This window comes from Lissotriton vulgaris, chromosome 8, assembly GCF_964263255.1.
Source record: "Lissotriton vulgaris chromosome 8, aLisVul1.2, whole genome shotgun sequence".
Lineage (NCBI taxonomy): Eukaryota > Metazoa > Chordata > Amphibia > Caudata > Salamandridae > Lissotriton > Lissotriton vulgaris.
The window spans coordinates 415,268,259-415,289,109 of record NC_141696.1 but is presented as its reverse complement, the minus strand read 5'-3'; the positions used below and the strand labels follow the sequence as shown (position 1 = coordinate 415,289,109).

The window sequence follows — 20,851 nt, the reverse complement described above, 5'->3', positions numbered from 1 at the left end:
GACCAGGATCTCCCAGGCATTAATTTTGGCGCTGCCTACTATTTACACTGCTCTTGAAAATAGGGGCAACGTCAAAATCAATGGGTGTTGAGGTGGAACACCCACCACAACACCCATTGCCCGCTTCTTTCACGCTAAGTGTAGGGTGAAAGGGGGCCTTATGTACAAGGCAGCGTTAAGCCACGTTAAGTGCCTTGCAAATAAGGCAAATCTCCTGTCGCGATTACAAAATCACTAAAAGTGATGTTGTGATGGCGATGGGGGCTTGTAAATATGCCCCAGGGTTTCCTTTTTAGCGTCCAATGTGTAGTTTCACAGCTGAGTCAGCCACATGAGGCATAACAGTCCTGGGCCCAGAAAAGATTTTGCTTTTCACATTCACAATCCAACATTCGAAGTTTGTTTGTGAAAATTTCAAAAAAGGAATAATAAGAGGTAAACACTCCCGCCTCTTGCCAGGTATCTAACTGCCCTAAGTTTTTACCAGTACACTTAAAACCAAATAACCAAAAACCCCTAAAATATTTATGAATCTCTCTAATTTGAGGCAAAATGTTGAAACATGAATTTAATATTTCATTACTAAGTATTACAAATGATGAGCAGCATATATTTTTTCAGTAAATTGTGCCTGCTCAATGTTAGTTCCAGGTTCAATGGTAAAACTTTGGACCTCATTCTTAGCTCCCAAAAATACCTATTGAGATGCAAGTCAGAGCTGGTGGCCAAACTGGGATTATAACTTGTTTGGTAAACTTGGAGATTTTTTTAAGTGAAAATACTGCAAATGTGATCATTTGAACAGTGGACAGCATGTAGTGTTACTGATTTTTTTTCAGAACAGAAAGGTAATTCCACACCTGGTGAATGTGGCACCAGGTAGAATTGTGTTTTTTCTGCATAGGGTATAGCTTCCCAAAATAAAGGGCACAACTTATTGAGACCCTTTATGTGCACTTCTTGCATTGCAAAACTATAGCAGCAACGAACAGAATAATGATACAGGAAAAAAAACATCATGAATCATTTTCTGAGAACTTACCCAAGCTGACAAGCTAAATTGACCAAAAGGCAGACAAGGTGGAGGTTTTTGAGCGTGACAAAACCTGGACATATTCCAGTATCCATCCCGATGGAGTGCCAGTGCTAGAGAGCTTCTGTGTTTTCACCTTGACCCTTAAACTGTAATTTAAAAATAAAGTTAAACATAAGGGATCAAACATTTGTAATGGTGTGTGTCATGTTACAGAAGGTACAGTAGTTGGTGAGCTGTTTTTCACAGTAAATTGTAATTATACTTATTTTTCACACAAAAGCAGCAGGCATATGTCTCAAAAAATCCCTAAAATTATTCTGGCCGAGAGGCAGCATCAGAGCTAGAAGCAGGCAGAGAGAGGCAGGAAGATCCTACAGAGCAATCAACAAAGGTGTGACAGAGTGAGAGAAAGGTCAATGTAAATATATCGGATTTCATGCATTTATTCATACACAAGCGACGAGCTGCAATGCCTAGGTCATATGGTTACTTTTCTTGGATGCCCAAATATAATTCCTAGTAATGCATTTCCAAATGATAAACCATCTGCTGCTGTGGGCAGCCAGATGCCTTTTAATCCATCTATTTTTCGGATTTCCTCTGAGGGCTACAATTTCCCCTTGATACTTGCATGCTTCTGTAAAATGGACGAAATCCGTCGCCCTAGCGCTTCCACGTTGTCACTTTTATAGTAGTCAGGATGAGAAATGTTCATTTTTTTCCTGCTCCAGCTTATAGGAAACTCAGAAACTCATATGTCTAGTGTCCATAGTCTGTGTAATAAAAGAAAGTTTACAGATGCTCATCTTACTGGTGGCGTTTTCGACCGATATGAAAATGTAAAGGTGTGTGTGACTTTTTATGAAATCTTGAACCTAAAATCAGCTCAGACTTAGAGTTTGGCGGATAGGCTACTCCGTCACAAACTTAAAGGGATATCCACTCTGCCAAACGAACAAGCATTTGCAATGCAATAGGTCTTGAATTTATTTATGAGAGTTTGATCTGTTGCCGATACAATAGCTCGAACTCTCGCAAATGCGAGCGATTGCATTGCAAATATATTTTTGCTTACTAGTGCCTATGTGGCGCTTTCACATTTAAGGCGGCAGCGCCCCTTTCTTTAGACAAGCCATGTCTATAGGAAGGAGCGTGGCCGACATTAAAGTGAAACTACGGCATGCAGTGCTTTGACAAAAAAAAGCATCTGGTTGTCAAGTTGACAAAGAGATGTTTTTTGTTGTTGTAAAAGCGCCCATGCCACGCTTTCACTTTAATAGCGACCGTGCACCCTTCTTTAGACACGGCTTATCTAAAGAAAGGGGCGTGGCCTCTATAAATGTGAAAGCGCCGCATGGACGCTAGTAAACAAATAAAGAATTTTAAGTAAGCGCGGTCACTATACTTAAAGAGGACCACCATTAGTAAGTAAAATAAAGAAAGAAAGAAACGCGGCTGCTATAGTAAAAGCGGGCTGCCATTAATAAGTAAAATAAAAGCTGGTGGCATGCTGTGACCTAGTGGCTGGAATAGGGGCAAATCATTAAACAAAATAGTGCTCACAGCCAAGATAAAGCAGACGTGTAATAAGGCAAGTAAAAGGTCCAGTCGTTATGGTAGGTAGCAAATGCAGATAAGGCGGTACAAGGAGGTACACCAAGCCTAATAATGACTGGAGAGCCAGCGTTTACGAAGGACAATGACACAAGCCAATTAAAAATATGGGCGGACAGTGGGTGGGGCTTCAAAGCCATACTCCACTACTGTATGCCTCGCAGCAGCGCATGCGCTGCCCTGGCTCGGCCTAAAAATGCATTATGTCCAGTAGGATTTGAAATACTATTACAATACTTTATACTATAATCCGGGATAACTGTCATGTTTGTGTCAGAGTAACCCATCCGCCAAACTCTAAATCAGGCCCTTAGTTTCTAAATCATTATTTTGTCACAGGTTAATAATTCTTACATTATGAAGTCCAGTGGTGGCTCCGCCGCTAAGGCGGAGGGGAGTCGCCCACAAGAAAAATAAAATGATAACAATGTCATTATTATTTTATTTCCGTTATTGGCTATGTAAAGCTGGTGCAGGCAGGGTGGGGTGCACTACCCGCAGAGCAGGGGAAGGAGTGGTGGTACTCTCTTAAGTGGGCATGAGGGTTTGGCCGGCTGTCTCAGGCCGGCCAAACCGTCATGCGCACTTGGCATGTTCTCTACCCGGCTGTGATGTACTTCCAGATGGAGAACATGCCCAGCCTCCCATTCCCCGGCTGAACGCCTAACCACGGCACTCAGACCAATTACAATGATGCACTGCAGTGTTGTGATTGGTCAGGGGAGTGGGAGACTGGGTGCTTCCTGGTTCTTCGAACTGAAGAGGACGAGGACAGAGGAAAGCGGCCTCCAGGATGGTAAGTGTTTGGGTTTATTTTGCCCCTTTTTTTTTTCTTTTTTTAAGGGAAATTACACCTGCATATTGTGTGCCTAGTAGTTCACAAATAGTGAGATCAAAGTCAATCTACCAACAGGAAATCCTTGGCAATAATATCTGAGCTCTTGAACCAGTGACGTCTAGCAACACAAGAATTACTGGAATCACAAACAATCAAATATTCAAACTACTTAAGGTGTTTAAAAGGAAGTCTGGGTGATACAGATAGGAGAAATGTTAAGAAATGTGCAGAGAAGAGAGACAGCGATAAAACCATGACAAATCAACAACAAACACATTCAAATGTAGTGGCTTAATAAAAATTGTGACGACTTATCAAGGGTGAGGGTGAGGTAGGGTATTACTCAGAAGCAAATATCGTTATCAGTTTAAGCCAACATAAACTTTTCGCTGTTAACATTTCTCAATGTCTGACATAACCCAGGTCAACATGGAAAGCTAAATGAAAATCAATACTGGAAGCCCTACCTTTAAAGGCACAATATAACACTTGTGCAAGATCCAATGATGAAAAACAGATGCAAATGACTGACTTTATCTTTTCTAAAACTGAACCGGATTTTTGGAAAGGACCATCTTTTGTGGAATATTCACTCAGATTTGTGGTTTCCTGTGCTGAAGCAGTATTTGCTGACACACTTTACTCCTGTTAACCAGTATTAAAGTGCTTGTACTTTTCATTTTAAACGTAGTAAAAAAGACATACACCTAATTGGCACATTTAATATACTTATAAGTCCCTAGCATATACTATTACATGTACCTAATGCCTGGAAATTAAATGCTGCATTTGGGATGTAGCACTCATTTGCCACCCACTAAAGTAACACTGTAAAACATGTCTCCAGGCCTTCTCATGCAGCCTGTGTGTGCAGTTGTAAACTGCCATTTCGACTGGCAAAATAAACTTTTTGTCAGACCGAAACCTTATTAATACTTCTAAGTCACCCATAAGGTAGGCTATAATGCCCACAGGGCAGGGTGCAGGGTATTTAAAAAGCAGGACATGTATATTTATTTATTTACATGTCCTGGCAATGAAATGCCTTAAAAGATGTTGCTCACAGTAATATGTCTGGCTCTCCAATAGAAAAACACTTGGTTACATTATAACAACTTATAATGTCTAATTTTGATTTGAGAGAAGCTAGAAAAATTAATGATGGCCTCATTTTAATGTTAATTGAAATTCCAACATAATGGTAAAGTTGGATTTCATATTACAATTCTGAAAATGACATGCTTAGAAAGTTGTAATTTTCCTAATGAACCTTTCTGCAAATGCCAGTGTCACCCGAATGACTTGCCTGTGATGAGATGTGGATTTCTCCCAGATAGTGGACAAAAGGGCTGGATGTGGAGGGCTGTTTTTACTCATTGAGCAGGATGGCTTGTGGGCTGTGCTAAGTCCTTTCCTGAGCTTCAAAGGTTGCCTTCCCTTTGACTGATAGATGTAACTCATACCTTCGCTTGTCTTCCTTTGCCTTCGTAGTCAATCTGGCACCAACCCTAGTGGGGAGGGAGAGTTGCCCAAGAACTGTTTTGGAGCGCCCACAATGGAGGATTTGCCCATTTCCATAGCCACACCTCTATGTGGTCACAGGGAGCTCTGACTAGGGCAGGATTGTTTCTGCCATATAGAATTTAGGTGGGGAAGGGCACTGTGGGACAGGTTACCGCAAAGCACACAGAAAGTGATGCAAATGTGAGTAGGATCACCCCAGGGAACCTTTACTCCATTGCTTAAGTTAGTGGCAAGCAGTTTCCACCAACACCCAGCTGGCATTGGGCATAAAAGTGCCATCCCCAATATCCTCCTCAGAACACTCGTGGACCTGTGTAGATCAGAAGAAGGACTGTTCAGCTGTTTGTATGCTGAAGGAAGACTGGACCTCACTGCCTTCTACCCAGGATCGCAGAAGTGACTGACCTCCTGTTTGAGCTACAGGGAAACAACAAGCTTCCATGTGCCTTTTCTTACAACTGCCCAGCAGACTAGTATCAACTGGACTGGACCTGCCCTAGACCCTGCTGCTGGCCTATGTTACAGTTAGTCCCATCCCACAAGTAGTGCCTCGCAGGTCCTTTTCCTGATTTGAAAGTATGCTCCTCCTGTTCAAACTGCAAAAGCTGGGACATAGAATAGTTTTGCCAACTTTTTCTCCAAAAAACCTGTGGGAGACTGGGACCGCTGTCAAACTGAAGTTGTCGATGTCAAATCGCCTGCCACATTCAACTTGCTGCTTTGCCCTGCTGAAGGAGGTCTGATTTACAGAGAAGTTTCTAAGTCCGAATGTTGAGGGCTTTAGCAGGACAAAAGCCAAGCAGCAACCTCTCGCCGTTAATGCGTTCTTGAGGTCAGCCTTCGGACTTCATCCACTCAGAGCTTTCCAACCTTCGTTGACGACTGCACCGGGACACCGCTCTTCAGCAACCTCCCATCAAGACCTGCATCTGACCCAGCTAGCAGCTTGCCCCTCTGACGACTCATACGCAACCACTCTTCTCCGGAAAAATATCTCATTCCAAAGGTAGACATTCCACTGGGATGAATCTGGTACCTTTACGCATTCTGCCCTCCATCACAGTTGGCCCTAGCTTCTGACTTGGACATGGTCGAATGGGACCAGATAACAGCTGTTGACACATTGTGCTTTTTGGCACTATTTTCAATTCAGACATTAAAAAAATCATAGGGCTGGTTGTACTGATTAGATGTTTGCCATTTTGGTTGAACTTTATTTATTAAAATATTCTCCATTTTTGTAAATGGTAAGGGATTTTTCTTGTTTTGTATTTTATCGTTATTACTGTTTGAGGGTTGAGTAAATACTTTACACATTGCCTCTATGTCAAGCCTGCCTGCTTTTGTGCCAAGCTACCAGAGGGTTGAACACAAGTTTATCTAATGACTATGGTGGTTCACTCTGTCAAGAATTGTGATTATTCTTTGTAGTGGGTTCTCATCTTCTTCAACAAATAATCACATTTCTTACATGGACCCAAGAAGACTTGAAGTAATCAAACTGAGAACAAATATGTTGGATATTTAAGAAAAATGAATCCTTACAAAATTATAATAGGAACTTCTATAACAAAATAAAACTAATCCCAAATATCATCTTTATATTGCCAATAAAAGGCACAGAAATTGCTAAGTAACAAAGAGAGACTAAAAACATGTTCAATCATAAATATGCCCACTATATCTGTTGTGGACACTTTGGAATGCTAAGTTGAACTAATACAGTACATATAAAGCAAATTACAGGTGAGGATACTGAGAAAACAGACTATGTCAAAAGAATATCAGGACAAAAGGTCCCACATACTCAACTGCAATGTGTGCAATCATTGAGGAAACTGGGAAAACAATTGCTGTTCATTAACTTGAACGCACAGAAGCTTGTGGTTGCCCACACTCCGACCTGAGAGTAATTAGGGGTCTGAATGTTTTCCTGCAATTAAATTAAACCAACTACCAATTGAAGACAAAGAATTCAAAGAGAAATCGGAGGCATCACATCAGATTTAATAGTAAACAATCACTTATCTTAGTTTGGTAGGTTTTCCAAATATAGACATTCAGAAAAAGTTTGCAGCCCACAAGTCTGGATAATCATTTAGGTATATAGAGGGCATTAATAGTTGGCACCTGGCTAGGGTTAGACCAAAGCAAAATTGTCCGGTCAAAATCCACGTCTTCAGGGGCCAGAACAGTCTAGTAAAATAGTACATTTGTTCCCAGCAATTTTGTCCAGGCAGAAAAGATTTACCTGTGTATCACTGTATGAGAGAGATACACAATGCAAAAGTATGCATATCCAAAGAAAAAGACCAAAATAGAATCATCCAGTAAAGTATCTACTAATGAAGTATATTACCTCTTGTGGTTTTTTACATTATAGAAATTTTAGTTATTAAATGGCTCTCTGAGTCAAACACAAAAGTTGTTGCCAAAACTGCGACCACAAATATGGGTCGTGTTCAACATTTCAGTGAATACACATTTGCAGGGAAAAATTAACCCATGAAGCGCAATCAATTTTTACCCCGTTGGTAGGGCAGAAGTTGCAGAATCAATCAGTTGTAAGAATCAGAAATATACATTCAAGACTGGCTAGGACAGCTGAGTTGGAACTACCCTAGCAGGACAACATGCCCTTTCATAACCTAAGACGGCAATCTAACCGCAAGAAATAGTCTTGAAAGCATAACCCAATAGCCAGGACGAACAATGCAAGAAATAATTGAAATTAAGGATGTGTGGAGAATTTCCACCGTAAGCTAGTCTTTCTTCTCATACAGCATGAAAGTGTGGTAATTATAAAGATTTTTAATCTATGTGACCTTGATATCAACAAGAAACAGATAGAATACAGCTATGAAATTTGACTTATTTAGACAGAAGTGGCAAACACAAAGAAATCAAAATGTTTAACTCAATTGTGGAAGCTTCAATATAGACAGAAAAGTGGCAAGATGCCACAAACCATTGCATAATGAAGTGAAATATAGAAAAACGACTGAATAGGAGCCATATTTTGACAAAGACAGTCCAATTTACAATCACTGAAACACCACTTTAGATAAGGCATCAAGCATCTACACCCACGTTTCAGAAACAAATGCTTTGAATCTTGGCCAAAATGGGAAAACGCTTCTTGCATATGGAAATATGATGGAATCTCTGCTCCCATTATTTTCCTAAAAGATATGAGTTAAGTTAGAACGGATATTAATTAACCTATTAGCAAGGGGAACTGTTTAGTTTGATGCTGAAAGAGCTGAAAAAAGATTGAACTTCACCCCCTAAAACAAGAATGCCATAGAACAACACACAAAAAACTCAGTGCAATTACAAAAAATAGGTACAATAGAAGAAAATATCCTTCACCTTTAGTGGGAGCAACACGTTGGAGATGGCTTCCAAAAAAATGATTGAGGACATGTGAGTGAACAGACACTATACAGAACTCATAAAGATCAGGTCACCTTTTTTGAAGACCTTTTTCATGACATCAACACTGCAACACCTGATTCCAGGAAGCAAACTATTGTGAATACCATAGGAAAATCCCACCTATAAGTTCAGGTCAACTTCAGCTTTTGTCTGGGATGTTTACTAAAGAAAGACTTAAAAATAAGTTTTCCACAAACCTCCTGGTTGAAATTACAAAATTTCAGCAAACGTGCCAGTGACTGATCCCCAGAAGAATCTTTAGTGTCCTCGCACTAGGGAAGAACTTCCCAAACTCCCAAATTCTGAACACTACTATCCCTATACACAAGAAAGTGGGTCAAAAAAGACACACTCTGAGACCCTCATTACAAGAGGCCTCGTGTTTGGAGCAATGATTGTTACGTCCAATAAAAATTGACAGCCATGTTTGTGGAATTTATCAGGTACAATCATTAAAGCCTATTACAATGTTGCCATTAAAAGCAGGCATAGCGTGGATTTTGGTGCACATTGCACCAAATTCTGCCTGCCTTGGTATTTACTGGTCAATTTTTCCTCCAGGTTTACATGTTGAAATTTAACAAAGGGTACACTCTTTATCCTATCAATTAATTACCAGGTGTAAGAAACATTGCAGCACTTATAATTGTGATCCCTAAGTAAACAGGCATTTTCTCAGAGATCACAATTTACCAGGCCAACCAATATGTTCCTATTATTGACCAATCAGCCTGTTGGGTATCAATGACAAGATGCTTACTGAGATCATCCCATGAGACATATAAACTTGGATTGATGAGTTTTCTCACTGAACCTTTTACAGAAGAGCATTCTATCAAGGCTGTTGTTTTCTGACCAAGCATTGTTTCTACTCCACACTATTCATCAAATTATCCTAGCTCAAAACGATGCTGATTTATGTGACATTAATGAATGTTTTATTTTTGTTCAACCTGAAACTAAGTAAAGAACTGTGGGACAACATGAAAGGCATATAATTGAAAGAAAGGCTCTATAGGTTACAGGTTTGCACATGTATGTATTCCTCTAAGTGATAAAGGATAATTACACACTTATATAGCGCATGACTACCTGTAGGCATCTCGGCGCGTGTACGAATACCACAGAGGAACCCTTCCTGGCCTTTCCTTGTGAGGAGCCCACTCCTGGGCACCCCCAAGGTGAAGTCAGGCATCCTCAGCGTTGTTGGGGCCGTTGTAGAGATTAAGCAAGCTATTGCCTAGAGGTGCAGAGCGGGGCTCATGATCAGAATAGGCACCGAGGCGAGAATGATCAGGTCCGAGGAAATTGAGCTCGAGACCCGCCAAGGCAGGAATTGAACCCTGGTCCCAGCCAGACTCCTGCATCAGGGTCTGCCGCTCTAACCATTGAGCCACACTTCTCTACAAGTGAGACTTATCCTCAGAGGTAAGTAAAACACCTACTTTAAGGTACAGAGTATATGAACTAAGGTTTGCTACTGCCTATTGTACTGGGTCCCCCCTGCGGGGTCATCCCCAAACTTTTTGCCTTCGCCCTCCTGTTGTCTCAACCTTTTTTTGTTGGCCTTTAGGACTCTGTGCACTTTATCACTACTAACCAGTGCTAAATATTGTGTGTTTTCTCCTTTGAATGTGGTAGAATTGGCTTATACCCAATTGGCATATGGTAAGTCCCTAGTGAAGTGGTACTACATGTGCCCAGTGCATGTTAATTGTGCCACCCACTTAAGTAGCCCTTTAAACATGTCTCAGGCCTGCCATTGAATCCTGTGTGCTCATTTTAAAACTGCTATATCGACTTGGCTAAATAAATCTTTTGTCAGGCCCAAACCTTCCTTTTTAATACATATAGATCACCCCTATTGTGGGCCCTGACAAGCCCAGAGGGCAGGGTGGCAAAGAATTTTTAGAAATAGATTGTGTACTTTTAAGTTTTACTTGTTTATATATTATTAAACTTGTTTTTTACTACTGAAAGGCCTGCCTCTCCCATAGAATCACAATGGATTAACCTTATTATATTTACTAAGCTGTAACTTCTTATTTTGAGTAGCAAGACAGATCGAGAATTGTAAATGGAAGCCCTCTTAAATGGCAAAGTCAGATTTGCAATCATAATTGTGAAACTGCCCCTTTTAGAAAGTTGGCATTTTCTTGTCCTAACCATTTGGTGCCTGCAGCCTGATCTTGGGTCACATGACTAGATGTAGCTGGAAGTTGGTCTGTGTGTTTTCCCATGACAGTGGGACAAAGGGAAGATAGGTGTTGGCAGGATGGGCCACTCTGAGTTAACGAAGAGGAGGAGCTGTCTCCTACCACACTTGCACATCACCAAGGCTCTGCCTGAGCACTCTCACAAACGATTTAGAACTAGTCTTTGTAACCCCAGATGATCTGGGGCTGGGACAGAGAGGAAAGTGATGCTTGACACCTCAGGAGAGTGAAACCTCCACAAGCTCCCTCCACTTCAAAGTGGGCACCAGGTATAAATGTTGGACCCTTAGACCCAACTCTTCAGTACACTTCTGGACCTGTGGATTCTGCCAGGAAGAAGTTCTACTGTGCTGCGTAAAATACTGCCACCCTGCTGGACTGCTGCTCTGAAGGATTGGTGCCCTGCTGTGCTGACCTGCTGTCCTGCTGTCCTCTTCCTTCGGTGAGAAGTACTGGACCTGCATCTCGGAACCCAGGACCCCACAGTGACTCTAAGGTTACTTGGCTGGCCTCCTGATCAGAAGCATCAGGGACATAATATACTTCCAACAACCTTGAACCCAGCACCCAGACTCCGCTATCTGTGAATCCTGCCCTCCTAAGTGGTACCATCCCAGTCTTGGACCCTAGGAAGTGGGCCTTAAGGTGTGTTGCCAGTGCATCTGTGGAACCAGCAGAATGGATTAATCTCCTCAAAGGTGTGGCACATCTTCCGCAGAACCAGTGCATCACCTCTGCTGCTCGAAGCATCACCTTTGGACCTGATGCATTGCCTCTGCTGCGCGGACTTCCCTGGTGCAGGAACTTTACCTCACCCATCGTAGCCCAGCAGAGCCGACACATCTCTACGGATGGATATTGCCTTACCCAACGCAGCCCTTTGGAATCGTCACTGCGAGACGCACGTTCACACAAGCACATTGCTTTGCCCTTTGCAGCTCCACAGAACCGCCGCTGCATGACGCATCTCCTAGCCTGGACCTTGCATTGCCTCTTCAGCACGGCATATCCTCGACACAGCACTTTACACCTCTTCAACCAGTATTTAAGGTACTGATGATCAGCGGGCATAAGTGGGTCGCTGTAGGCAGCCCACACGCCATTTCAGTAGCCCTGAACTCGCGGCTTTGTTCCGTCTGACCCGACCAGATGACTAGAGTTCACACTTTCCGCTTTTTCTTGCAATTTTCACTGGAAACTTTTAAATTGCATTTCTCCGGTCCAACTGATTGAATTTTTGTCATTTTAGTCTTAACTAATTTATTTTAATTTACTCTATTTTTCTAAATTGGTGGGGTATTTTTCTTCTGTTGTGTTTTCACTTTATTACTGTTTGAAATTGTGCATAAATACTCGACACATTGCCTCTAAGTTAAGCCTGACTTCTCTGTGCCAAGCTCCCAGAGTGTTGAACACAGGGTAATTTGATGTTTGCTTGCGACTTCACCCTGACAAGGATTGTGACTGCTGCTTGAGTAGGGTTTCAACCCTCTCAATCAGTAACACAATATCTTACACTGCCCCTAACCTTTTATTGATGTACTTAAAAGGTCTGTGCACAAAGATTGTCAAATCATTGATTGAAGTAGAAATTATAAGAGATTTTTTAAGTTATTTTCTTGTGTTATATTGTTGAATCTGCAAATCTTGTCTTGATAGGAAACAACTTTAAAGCACATTATTATCAGAGGGCACATTCTGAGTGAGAAAAATTAGTGCAAACATATTCAAACTGTGAGCCTAATTCTAGAAAAAGGTATCTAAAGTACAGGAGGTGATCTACACGTGTGCCTGTTTCTACTGCTTTCTCTTTTTCTTTTGATAGTCCAAGAATACCCCCTGAAAGCTGCACCAGATATCTAGACATGGACTTTCAATATTATCTAGATTATAAATCCATGGTCAGAATACGGTTGAGAGCCACTAATCAATATATCATTAAAAAAAATGTCCATCACAAGCCACATGGTTTACAAAATGTGTAAAAATAAATGAAAATAGTAACCTAGTCAAACATATTTATAACACACTGAATTTGGAGGATCCTTTGGGGTGGTTGGAAACAACATGCACTGAGCTCCCAAAACAAGTATTTTGAAACAGGTGGCATAGTTGGGCAATAGGTCCTGGAAGTGAAATCTGTTGGCTTTGCTAGTGTTTTTTTGTAAGCTACCCTCTACGGATGTGCCCAGCTGTGGAAGCCATATATATGATTGTACATGTAATATTTTGGCAAACCCTTTCATTGATGATCACAGTGGATGTACATCAAAGGCAATGAATGCATTTGAAATAAATGAACAAGCCCATTCAGAGCGAGACGCAGATGATGTGCGTGTATTGATGGCGAATATCTTTGAATGGGATTCTTCAAATGATATATGCCCCTGTTGTGGAGCCCGCGGCACTTGCATGGGCAAGCACACTCATGGGCAGCCATCTTGAAATGGGTAAAATCCCATTTTAAGATGGATACCCGCAGGTGGCGAAGAAGGCACAAAACATGTTTTAAAGTACATTAGTAGGCAGAGGGGCAGGATAGGGTGTGAAAAGTAAGCAGGGGAAGGGGAGCAGCTTAGGAGCAGGTAGGAGCGAAGAGATAATCAAAATAGAGGTGGTAAATGGCCAGGTGCAGGAGAAGCAACTAACAAGCTGGGGGAGGAACTAAAGCAACACAGAGATAGGGGGTGGATGCAAAGAGAAGTAGAAACTGCATACGGGGGAAAGAGCAAGAAAACGCAGGCACTTCCATGGAGCTCTAAAGGAAAGGAAAAATGTAGCTCCTTGAATACAAGCAATGTCAGCAGTGCAAGGAAACAAGTTGCACACACCATATCAGATGGTATAACTTTAAGGGATTAATTCAGCATAAATAAGAGTTCCACAACTGAATGGTTGTTATGCATGTGATGCAGGGGAAGAACCGTTTTGTCCTTTATGATACGTTAAAGGAGAAATTTTGTAATCTGTGCAGTAAACACATTTTCGGAGAACCAAAAAGGCAATACGTTTCTTCGGCCCCAAATAATCAAGTGTATGACAATATGTTTCAGTCAATCTTGGAAGAACATGGGTGACCAGTAAACGTATTGATTCAAGTCACCCTTATATGCTTTCTTCCTACCATTACTAGCTACCTAAGGAAATAAAAGTTCTCTATTACAGACACATTTAAATAAGTAAACATAATCAGTAAAGAAAGTTATTACACATGAATACCTGATACAAGGTGAGAGAATTATGCCCATTTTAATTATGCAAAAGAATAGTTATGGAAAGCTATTGCCAGTCTGACAGGCCTGCCATAAAAACAATATTTGTCTTTTTTTTGGACCGTACCATTTCTAGTCAAACCTGTGCTGTGATCTAAGTCACCATTGCGTGAAACAGCCCATTTATAAGTAACATTACTGTGCACAAGAGAGGCGGTTAAGCATTAACATTTTATACAAAACGTGACAGGAATATCAATCTAACTTAAGTAAAATGTTTTTATATGACACTGCTCCTTTAATCTTGGCGGACAAAGCAGATATTAGTCACATCCGGCACAAAACACTTTCCAAATAAATTTCCAAATAAATTTTACACAGTGGTTTTGCACATTCGCAATCCCTCCTCTCCTTTTATGTTTTTATTTCTGTTTCTCGTTTCCCTTAGTAGAATAATTAAAACTGGTGCAAGTGCTACAAACTAGGCTTCAGCTAAAAAGTTGTCATGAACAAAAAGTGTCAATAAAAACGTTTAATTATTTCTTTGGTTTGCCAAGAGAATGACACTAAAGGCGGCTCTTCAAGATACTAATAGGGGAAGTTAGAGGAGTAACATCATCTCAGGGACAAGACTTCACTGAAATGAGACTCTATTGGTTCGGAGCATAAAATAGAGTGTCTGCGTACTGCTAGTATGCACGCATACAGTTGAGAATAGAAGCTAGGCAAAGACAAGGCTGTAGCTGCCCCATCATTACCATGGCTTTGAGAATATCAGATTTGCTTCCGTGAACACCCTAAACTTGCTCAGGCCGCTACTGATGAAAAATACCAAAGGCTCATTACTGACATCATTGTAGCTGCTTCCTTTCATCATGTTCTCACTTGGCTCCTGGACAACGTTGGCTGTAGCTGAGTGATACTGAAGAAGGCCCGTGCATTTTGAATACTGATTAGCAGCGCTCCTTGTGTCCAATTTTCTGATGAGAAGGGGTAAAACGTATTATATACTTACTCTCCTTACTACTCTAACCATACTGGGCCCTTTATGGTCAGACAATCTACAGCATTTCTATTTACTACAGAGGCAATGATCCTCTGATGAATCTTTCTCCACCAATTGGAGGGGTGGAAATTAGGGTGACCAAACTCCACGTTAACTGTCCAATGAGGACCATTAATTGACAGCCAAATCACAAATTAGAGATCAAATTTAAGTACACCACTCTTAAGACCATGCTGTAGAAATAAAGGATAGCAAAAGGAAGACACAACCTCCTAAAGTAGTTAAGTCAAGTTAGAATTATGCAGACCAAAAGCTCTGCAACAGCTATACAAAACAAAAGAAGTAACACTTGATGTTCTATCAGGGCTTGACGATTCGCCCTACAACACAATTAAATCATTAGGAAACAGCACAGTTTAAATGGAAGCACTAACATGACCCACCAATAGACTTAGACAGGGTTTTGATTAATTTGGTTATTGTATTAGAGATTCAAAATTCATTACCACTAGTAATTTCTTCAGAAGTTCAGTTAAGGATCTCACAGCTTTTATGACAGTGTCAAGCATTTAACCCCTTCCCTGCTGATGACGGAACCGCTCCGTCATCAGCTACGGTTGGGCTGTGCTGATGACGGAGCGGTTCCGTCATGGCCCGGCCACCGCGCCTGCGCGGCGCTGATTTTGCGCCTGCGCGGCCGTTCTAATGAGCAGGGCGGGTTGTGACAGAACTGCTCCGTCACCAGCACAGCTCAACCGCGGCTGGTGGCGGAGCGGTTCTGTCACCAGCATGCGGCAGCCGTGCGGCCGCCCCACCCCGTTAGCGCTGCGGCGGAATAGCCGCCGCAGCGAAAGGGTTAAAAAGGCTTGCTTGGACGGTTATAATCAAAGTCAACTACAGAGTTACAGAGTTACAGAGCCCTGCTAACATTAAGGCAGAAGGATAGTTTGTTGTTTAACAGCTCAAGTCCTACGAGAATGATGAAAAGGGTTAGGATTTAAAGTCCATTAAGGGCGAGTCCATTAGCATAAACAAAAAAATGGAAGAACTGAAAAACTGGAAATGGTTCAGCAAAGAAGGTTCAGTCCATCAGCTAACGATTGTGGTATCAGCCAGGCAGTCCAAAGGCAAAAGATCATTAAAAAATCAATCAGCATAGCATCCGGGTCTCGAGTAGAAAAATTGAGAATGCATTCATCAAAAGCAAAAATCAATTGAGTTGCCCCTCCTTTGGTTTTTCTTCTTTTATAAAGTTTTTAACATTGTCCAAGTGAAGTGGCATCACACCACCATTGCAAGACTATCACATGTTCATATTCTCATAGTGCCACATAGGGCACTTGCAACATCAAGATGGTTTGCCCTGAAAGTAATGAGAATCTAAAGATTGAGAGTCCATATAGGCCTAGTATCGATAAAAAAGATGCACAGTAAATTGTCAACAGCAACAGCTGAAATTCTATTCCCACAGGAATATTTCAGTGCGCACAATGAAAAAACATTCAGGAATGTCAGGGTGTGCACATGTACAGGACAAATAAGCAACATTCCACTTGTAGGAAATGACCTATTGTATTAAATCAGGGGAAAGGTCAGCACTAGTGAAAAAGCATTTAAAAAAAGGCCCTTAAGTTAGCATTGCACGTTTAAATGAAATCAAGATCAAATATAACTAAATTCAATCAATTCAAATAAAAAATATATTGAACTTTCAGAAATCACTATTACATGAAAATAGCTGGTTAGAAATGCCTTATTATCAAAAACTTTCTAAACATTCATGTAAGTGTATATTTTTCTAAATTAATTTTCAAACATCAGTTTTATATTTTAATAAACTATAGAAGATTTAGTATCACTATGATAAGTTTCAAGCTTGTACTTCATTTCTACACTTCTTTGAACCAACTTTTAGAACTGGTGCACTCTCAGCAGAAAGCATTTAAAACACTAGGCCACTTCAATTAACATTTTACATTTCATCAGTATACGGTAATAAGCAACATGTGCAATAGAAAATTATTAGTGCAACTTTGTTTATGTGGATTTGTATTACTTTATATGTGTATTTTCTTTATTTCACATTTTAAAATACGCTTTTACTGTGCTTCTATTGCACTTTTCCCAGTTTCATGTGTCACTGTGTTTAACGTGTGCAACGTATGCTTTCAGCTGTACTTGTCTTCTGCGGGGACATTTTAAGGATTTTAGGGACCCTGGGCCAAACGTTTTGTGGGGGCCCCTGTTCGAAAATACTTTGATCCAGTGGTCCAATTCGAGCTCTTTCCTGCCCTCTTTGGCCAGGCCACTGACCGTGCACAGGCAAATCCGTTCAAATTCAAAATGTGTTACATCGAATATTCAGGGATAGTGACACGTGTTTTTAATTTTTTAACACAGCAGCAGCTCACTAATGTTACTTCAAATGATCTCTGTGAAACCCTTTACTTTCCATTTGTGAGGTTCTCTTATGATCTAAAATTAACTTTTATTATGGATGTTGCATGAAAGATAAACACATTGGGGCAGATTTATGTTGGGAATGTGCCACGTTTGCGTCACGCAACTGCGGCGTAAACGTGGCGCATCCCTACGACCCATTTACAACATGACGCATCTAGGCAGATGCGTCACGTTGTAAAGCCCTGCGCCACTTGTGGGCCTTCCGGCGCAGGGTGGGCGTTCCGGGGCAGGTGCGCCTCGCAAAAGTGGCTGAGTGAAATCCTTAAGATTGCACTCAGTCACTTTCAGGCCAATGCTGCGTCAAACCCCCGCGCCTGCTTGAAGCAGGCGTAGGTCTTGACGCAGCATTGGACAGATAGGGCACCCCCGAGCCTTGCTGGAGCTGCGTCGTGCTTGCGACGCAACTTCAGCAATGCGCCACCTTTACGGCACAGATGCGTCACGCATCTGTGCCGTTTTTGCCCCATGGTGCGCCGCATTGTAAATGCAGCGCACCATGGGTGGCGGAGCAGCGGCGCAAAATAACTGGCGCATCCCTGGGGATGCGCCAGTTATCATAAATCTGCCCCCAAATTTCTCTCCAAAATGTCTGTAAAAAACTCTCACACACCACCACAAAATATATTTAAAGAAAACAGTACTTAAAACAATCTGTTTAAACAATAATCACGTTCACCAGGGCAAGCCTCTCTGCAGAACAAAGTAGACTCTATCAGGGCACCCCCTGAAAGGCTGGGGCACTGGGCCAAAGCCTACTTTGCCCATGCCTTAAAACGTCTCTGGTCTTCTGTTAATAATCTGTTGTGTATCAAGATTTTTTAAATCGTGCTGCATCAGGTGTAGGCTGAAAAAGGAGATTAGGTAGAAGGAAAGAGTTGGGAACACTGCATGTGCCTTGAGGTGTTGCTACAGAAGTGGGAGGTAATTTCCTAGATGCTCATAAAACAAACTGCAAGCATTTGGAAACATTAGGTGATTTAGCAGTGTAACACAAAACAATGGGTCACCCCAGCAAAATGTGAAGAGGGACCCCTTAGTCTCCCATATCTTACAGATATTCATTGGTATTGGTCTCATTGAGCCCCCATGAACGGTTGGGGGGGTGGGGGGGCGTGTGCCACAGGGGTCTGTGTTATGCCCTGAAGTGATCTCAGCCTTCTTAAGCATGTTTTGATATGCTGGGGCCTTATTTATGAAGGACTTGCGCCGCCGGTGCGTCACTTTTAACATGGGAAAAAGTGACGCACCGGCGGCGCAAGTCCTTCATAAATAAGGCCCCTGGAGTGCATGAGATGAGGAAGGCGCTCACTTGACATTTGTCTTCATCCATTACCATGTACTCATGTCAGCTCATTTACCTCAGTTAACAAAACAGAGGTAGAATGCCTGGCAATATGTTTCAAACCAATGATGTGGAAACCATCATTTTTTTACTTGTTTTAGAAAATCGCAAAAATGAGCTCTTTGACAAGTGTAAAGGTACCTCTAAGAAGAAAGGTTTTCTCCCCATGAGATGTCTTACCTTTATTTCACCTACCATTTCTCCTTATTCTCTTTCCTACCAAGCCAAGGCCTTTATCCATTCCAGCTAGAAGTCCTGCTAGAAATTGAAGAAATATAGAAAACTTTGAGATTAACCTGATGGGGCTATCGCATGCTGTAGATGGCTAAAGTGTCTCTGCATAGAGACAGACAATTGTGGCCACGTCTGGAGAGAGCCCCGTGAGGAGGTTGAGAGTGGAGCTTTACAAATTATAGGATCACTGAAGATCACTTTTTTGCCCTTACCCTCAGCCATCTCATCTGCCTGCAGTGAGAGTTAACCAGATGCTATATCCAGAAGAATTGCAATGATGCAACCACTCCCACACTGATGCCATGAAATCTTCCATCAGGAACATAAGGAAGGCCTTGATTTAAGAATAGAAGACCCAAGTTTTGAGCCTTAGGGAATTGTTGCATACACTAAAGAAACTAACAGGTACTGAAATAAAAAGTAGAATTACAACTACACTGGAGACCCTCACCCAGGAGTGCTTTTTTGGCTAGGCTTCGTTCTGAAAGTCTAACAGCAATTTTAAGGGTGTGTTTCCTACAAATTTTTGCTCTCATATTTATAACCTGTTGGGTCCATGTACCATTTCCAGAAAAGAATATACCAAGATAGCAAAAGGAGTTCACTGTATGTATTGGGGTACTATCAATGTGAAAGGTTTTACAAGAATTCTATTTGGCCCTGCAAATCATGGTGAATGTTTTCAGTTTGTTAATTACCATTCTCCTTTGTTTCATAAAATCTGATCACGGGGACCGTGCCAATAGTTCTGTATCGTCTGCAAATAACAATACGGGTATCGGACGACCGGCCACCCTCGGAACATCAGCCTTTCTTTGTTGCAAGTGGTTATCAACCTCATTAATAAAGAGGGAGCATAGGATTGGTGCTAACACGCATTCTTGTCGTATACGCCGCCCTACTTTAAATTTACATGATCATTCGCCTTGGGGACCAAAGCGAACTTGACTAGTTAAGTTTTCATATTGGCGGGAAAGGAAACCAACAATCACCATAGGGGCTCCCATGGAAGTCAGAGTTTGCCAGAGTAGATTATGGTCAACTAAATCAAATGCACTACTCAAGTTGGCAATCATAAATACATAGTACCTGTCTTTGCCCTGGTATACTTGACGATGAGTAGCTCCGGATTTCTGCATTGTTCTGTTGTCCCCAAACGTTTTCTAAACTCATATTGCACATGAGCTCTTGGGTCCAATCCTCCAGCCTCTTTAGTAGTACCCTACTCATAACTTTAAAAGCGGCATCTAGGAGAGAAATGGGGCGATAGTTTTTAGGATCAGATTTGTCCCCTTTCTTATATATCCAGACAATTATGGATTCGCCCCATGTCTGTGGTGTTGTGTCAGTTACAGCCGAGTTAAACACTAAAATTAAAATAGGTCCCCATAATGCAGGTGCATATTTAAAAACATCAACTGGGACACCGTCAGGGCTTGGTGCCTGTCCCCCAGCACTCTCCTGGAAGGCCTGGAGAACTTCTTCACAAGTAATGTTCAGGGCACAAGGCCTCCCTCCATAGGACTCTAGGTCAGGCCCCACGTCTCCCAATTATTACTAAAAATCCCAGTGAAATGTGTCACCCATTTATCTTCCGGAGTGATGGAGTAGAACTCTGGGATTTCATCATTCTTCAGGAATAGTGCATTTACTGTACCCCAGAAGAGTTTATTATTCCTAGTTTCTACTAAAATATTCAAGTTTTCCCATGCTTCTTCCTGTTATTTCTTTTTACGGGCAGCTAAGGTTAATTTATACTCTTGTCTTAGGGATTTGATAACCAGTATGTCTTGCGGTGTTTTAGACAGTGCATGCTTTAACACCTGAGGTGCTTTGGTGCAAGTACCATCAAACAATTCCTTTTTATTGTTGGCTAGTACACCGATCAGCCTGGTTCAAAATGATTTTAATAAACATTGTAATACAGT

At 41.6% G+C, this 20,851-nt stretch overlaps 2 protein-coding genes across 2 annotated transcripts in view; one reads left to right on the top strand and one right to left on the bottom strand.

Annotated features, from left to right (window-relative positions):
• Window positions 1-20,851, top strand: part of GABRB3 (gamma-aminobutyric acid type A receptor subunit beta3) — a 1,175,948-nt gene that overhangs the window by 336,560 nt on the left and 818,537 nt on the right. The gene's annotated exons all lie outside the window — the stretch shown is intronic.
• Window positions 1-20,851, bottom strand: part of GABRA5 (gamma-aminobutyric acid type A receptor subunit alpha5) — a 552,901-nt gene that overhangs the window by 513,262 nt on the left and 18,788 nt on the right. Inside the window, exon 2 of the mRNA XM_086934182.1 lies at window positions 1,043-1,182. Within this exon, the coding sequence (XP_086790308.1) occupies window positions 1,043-1,128 (86 nt within the window). The 5' untranslated portion in view covers window positions 1,129-1,182. The remainder of the gene's footprint in view (window positions 1-1,042; window positions 1,183-20,851) is intronic.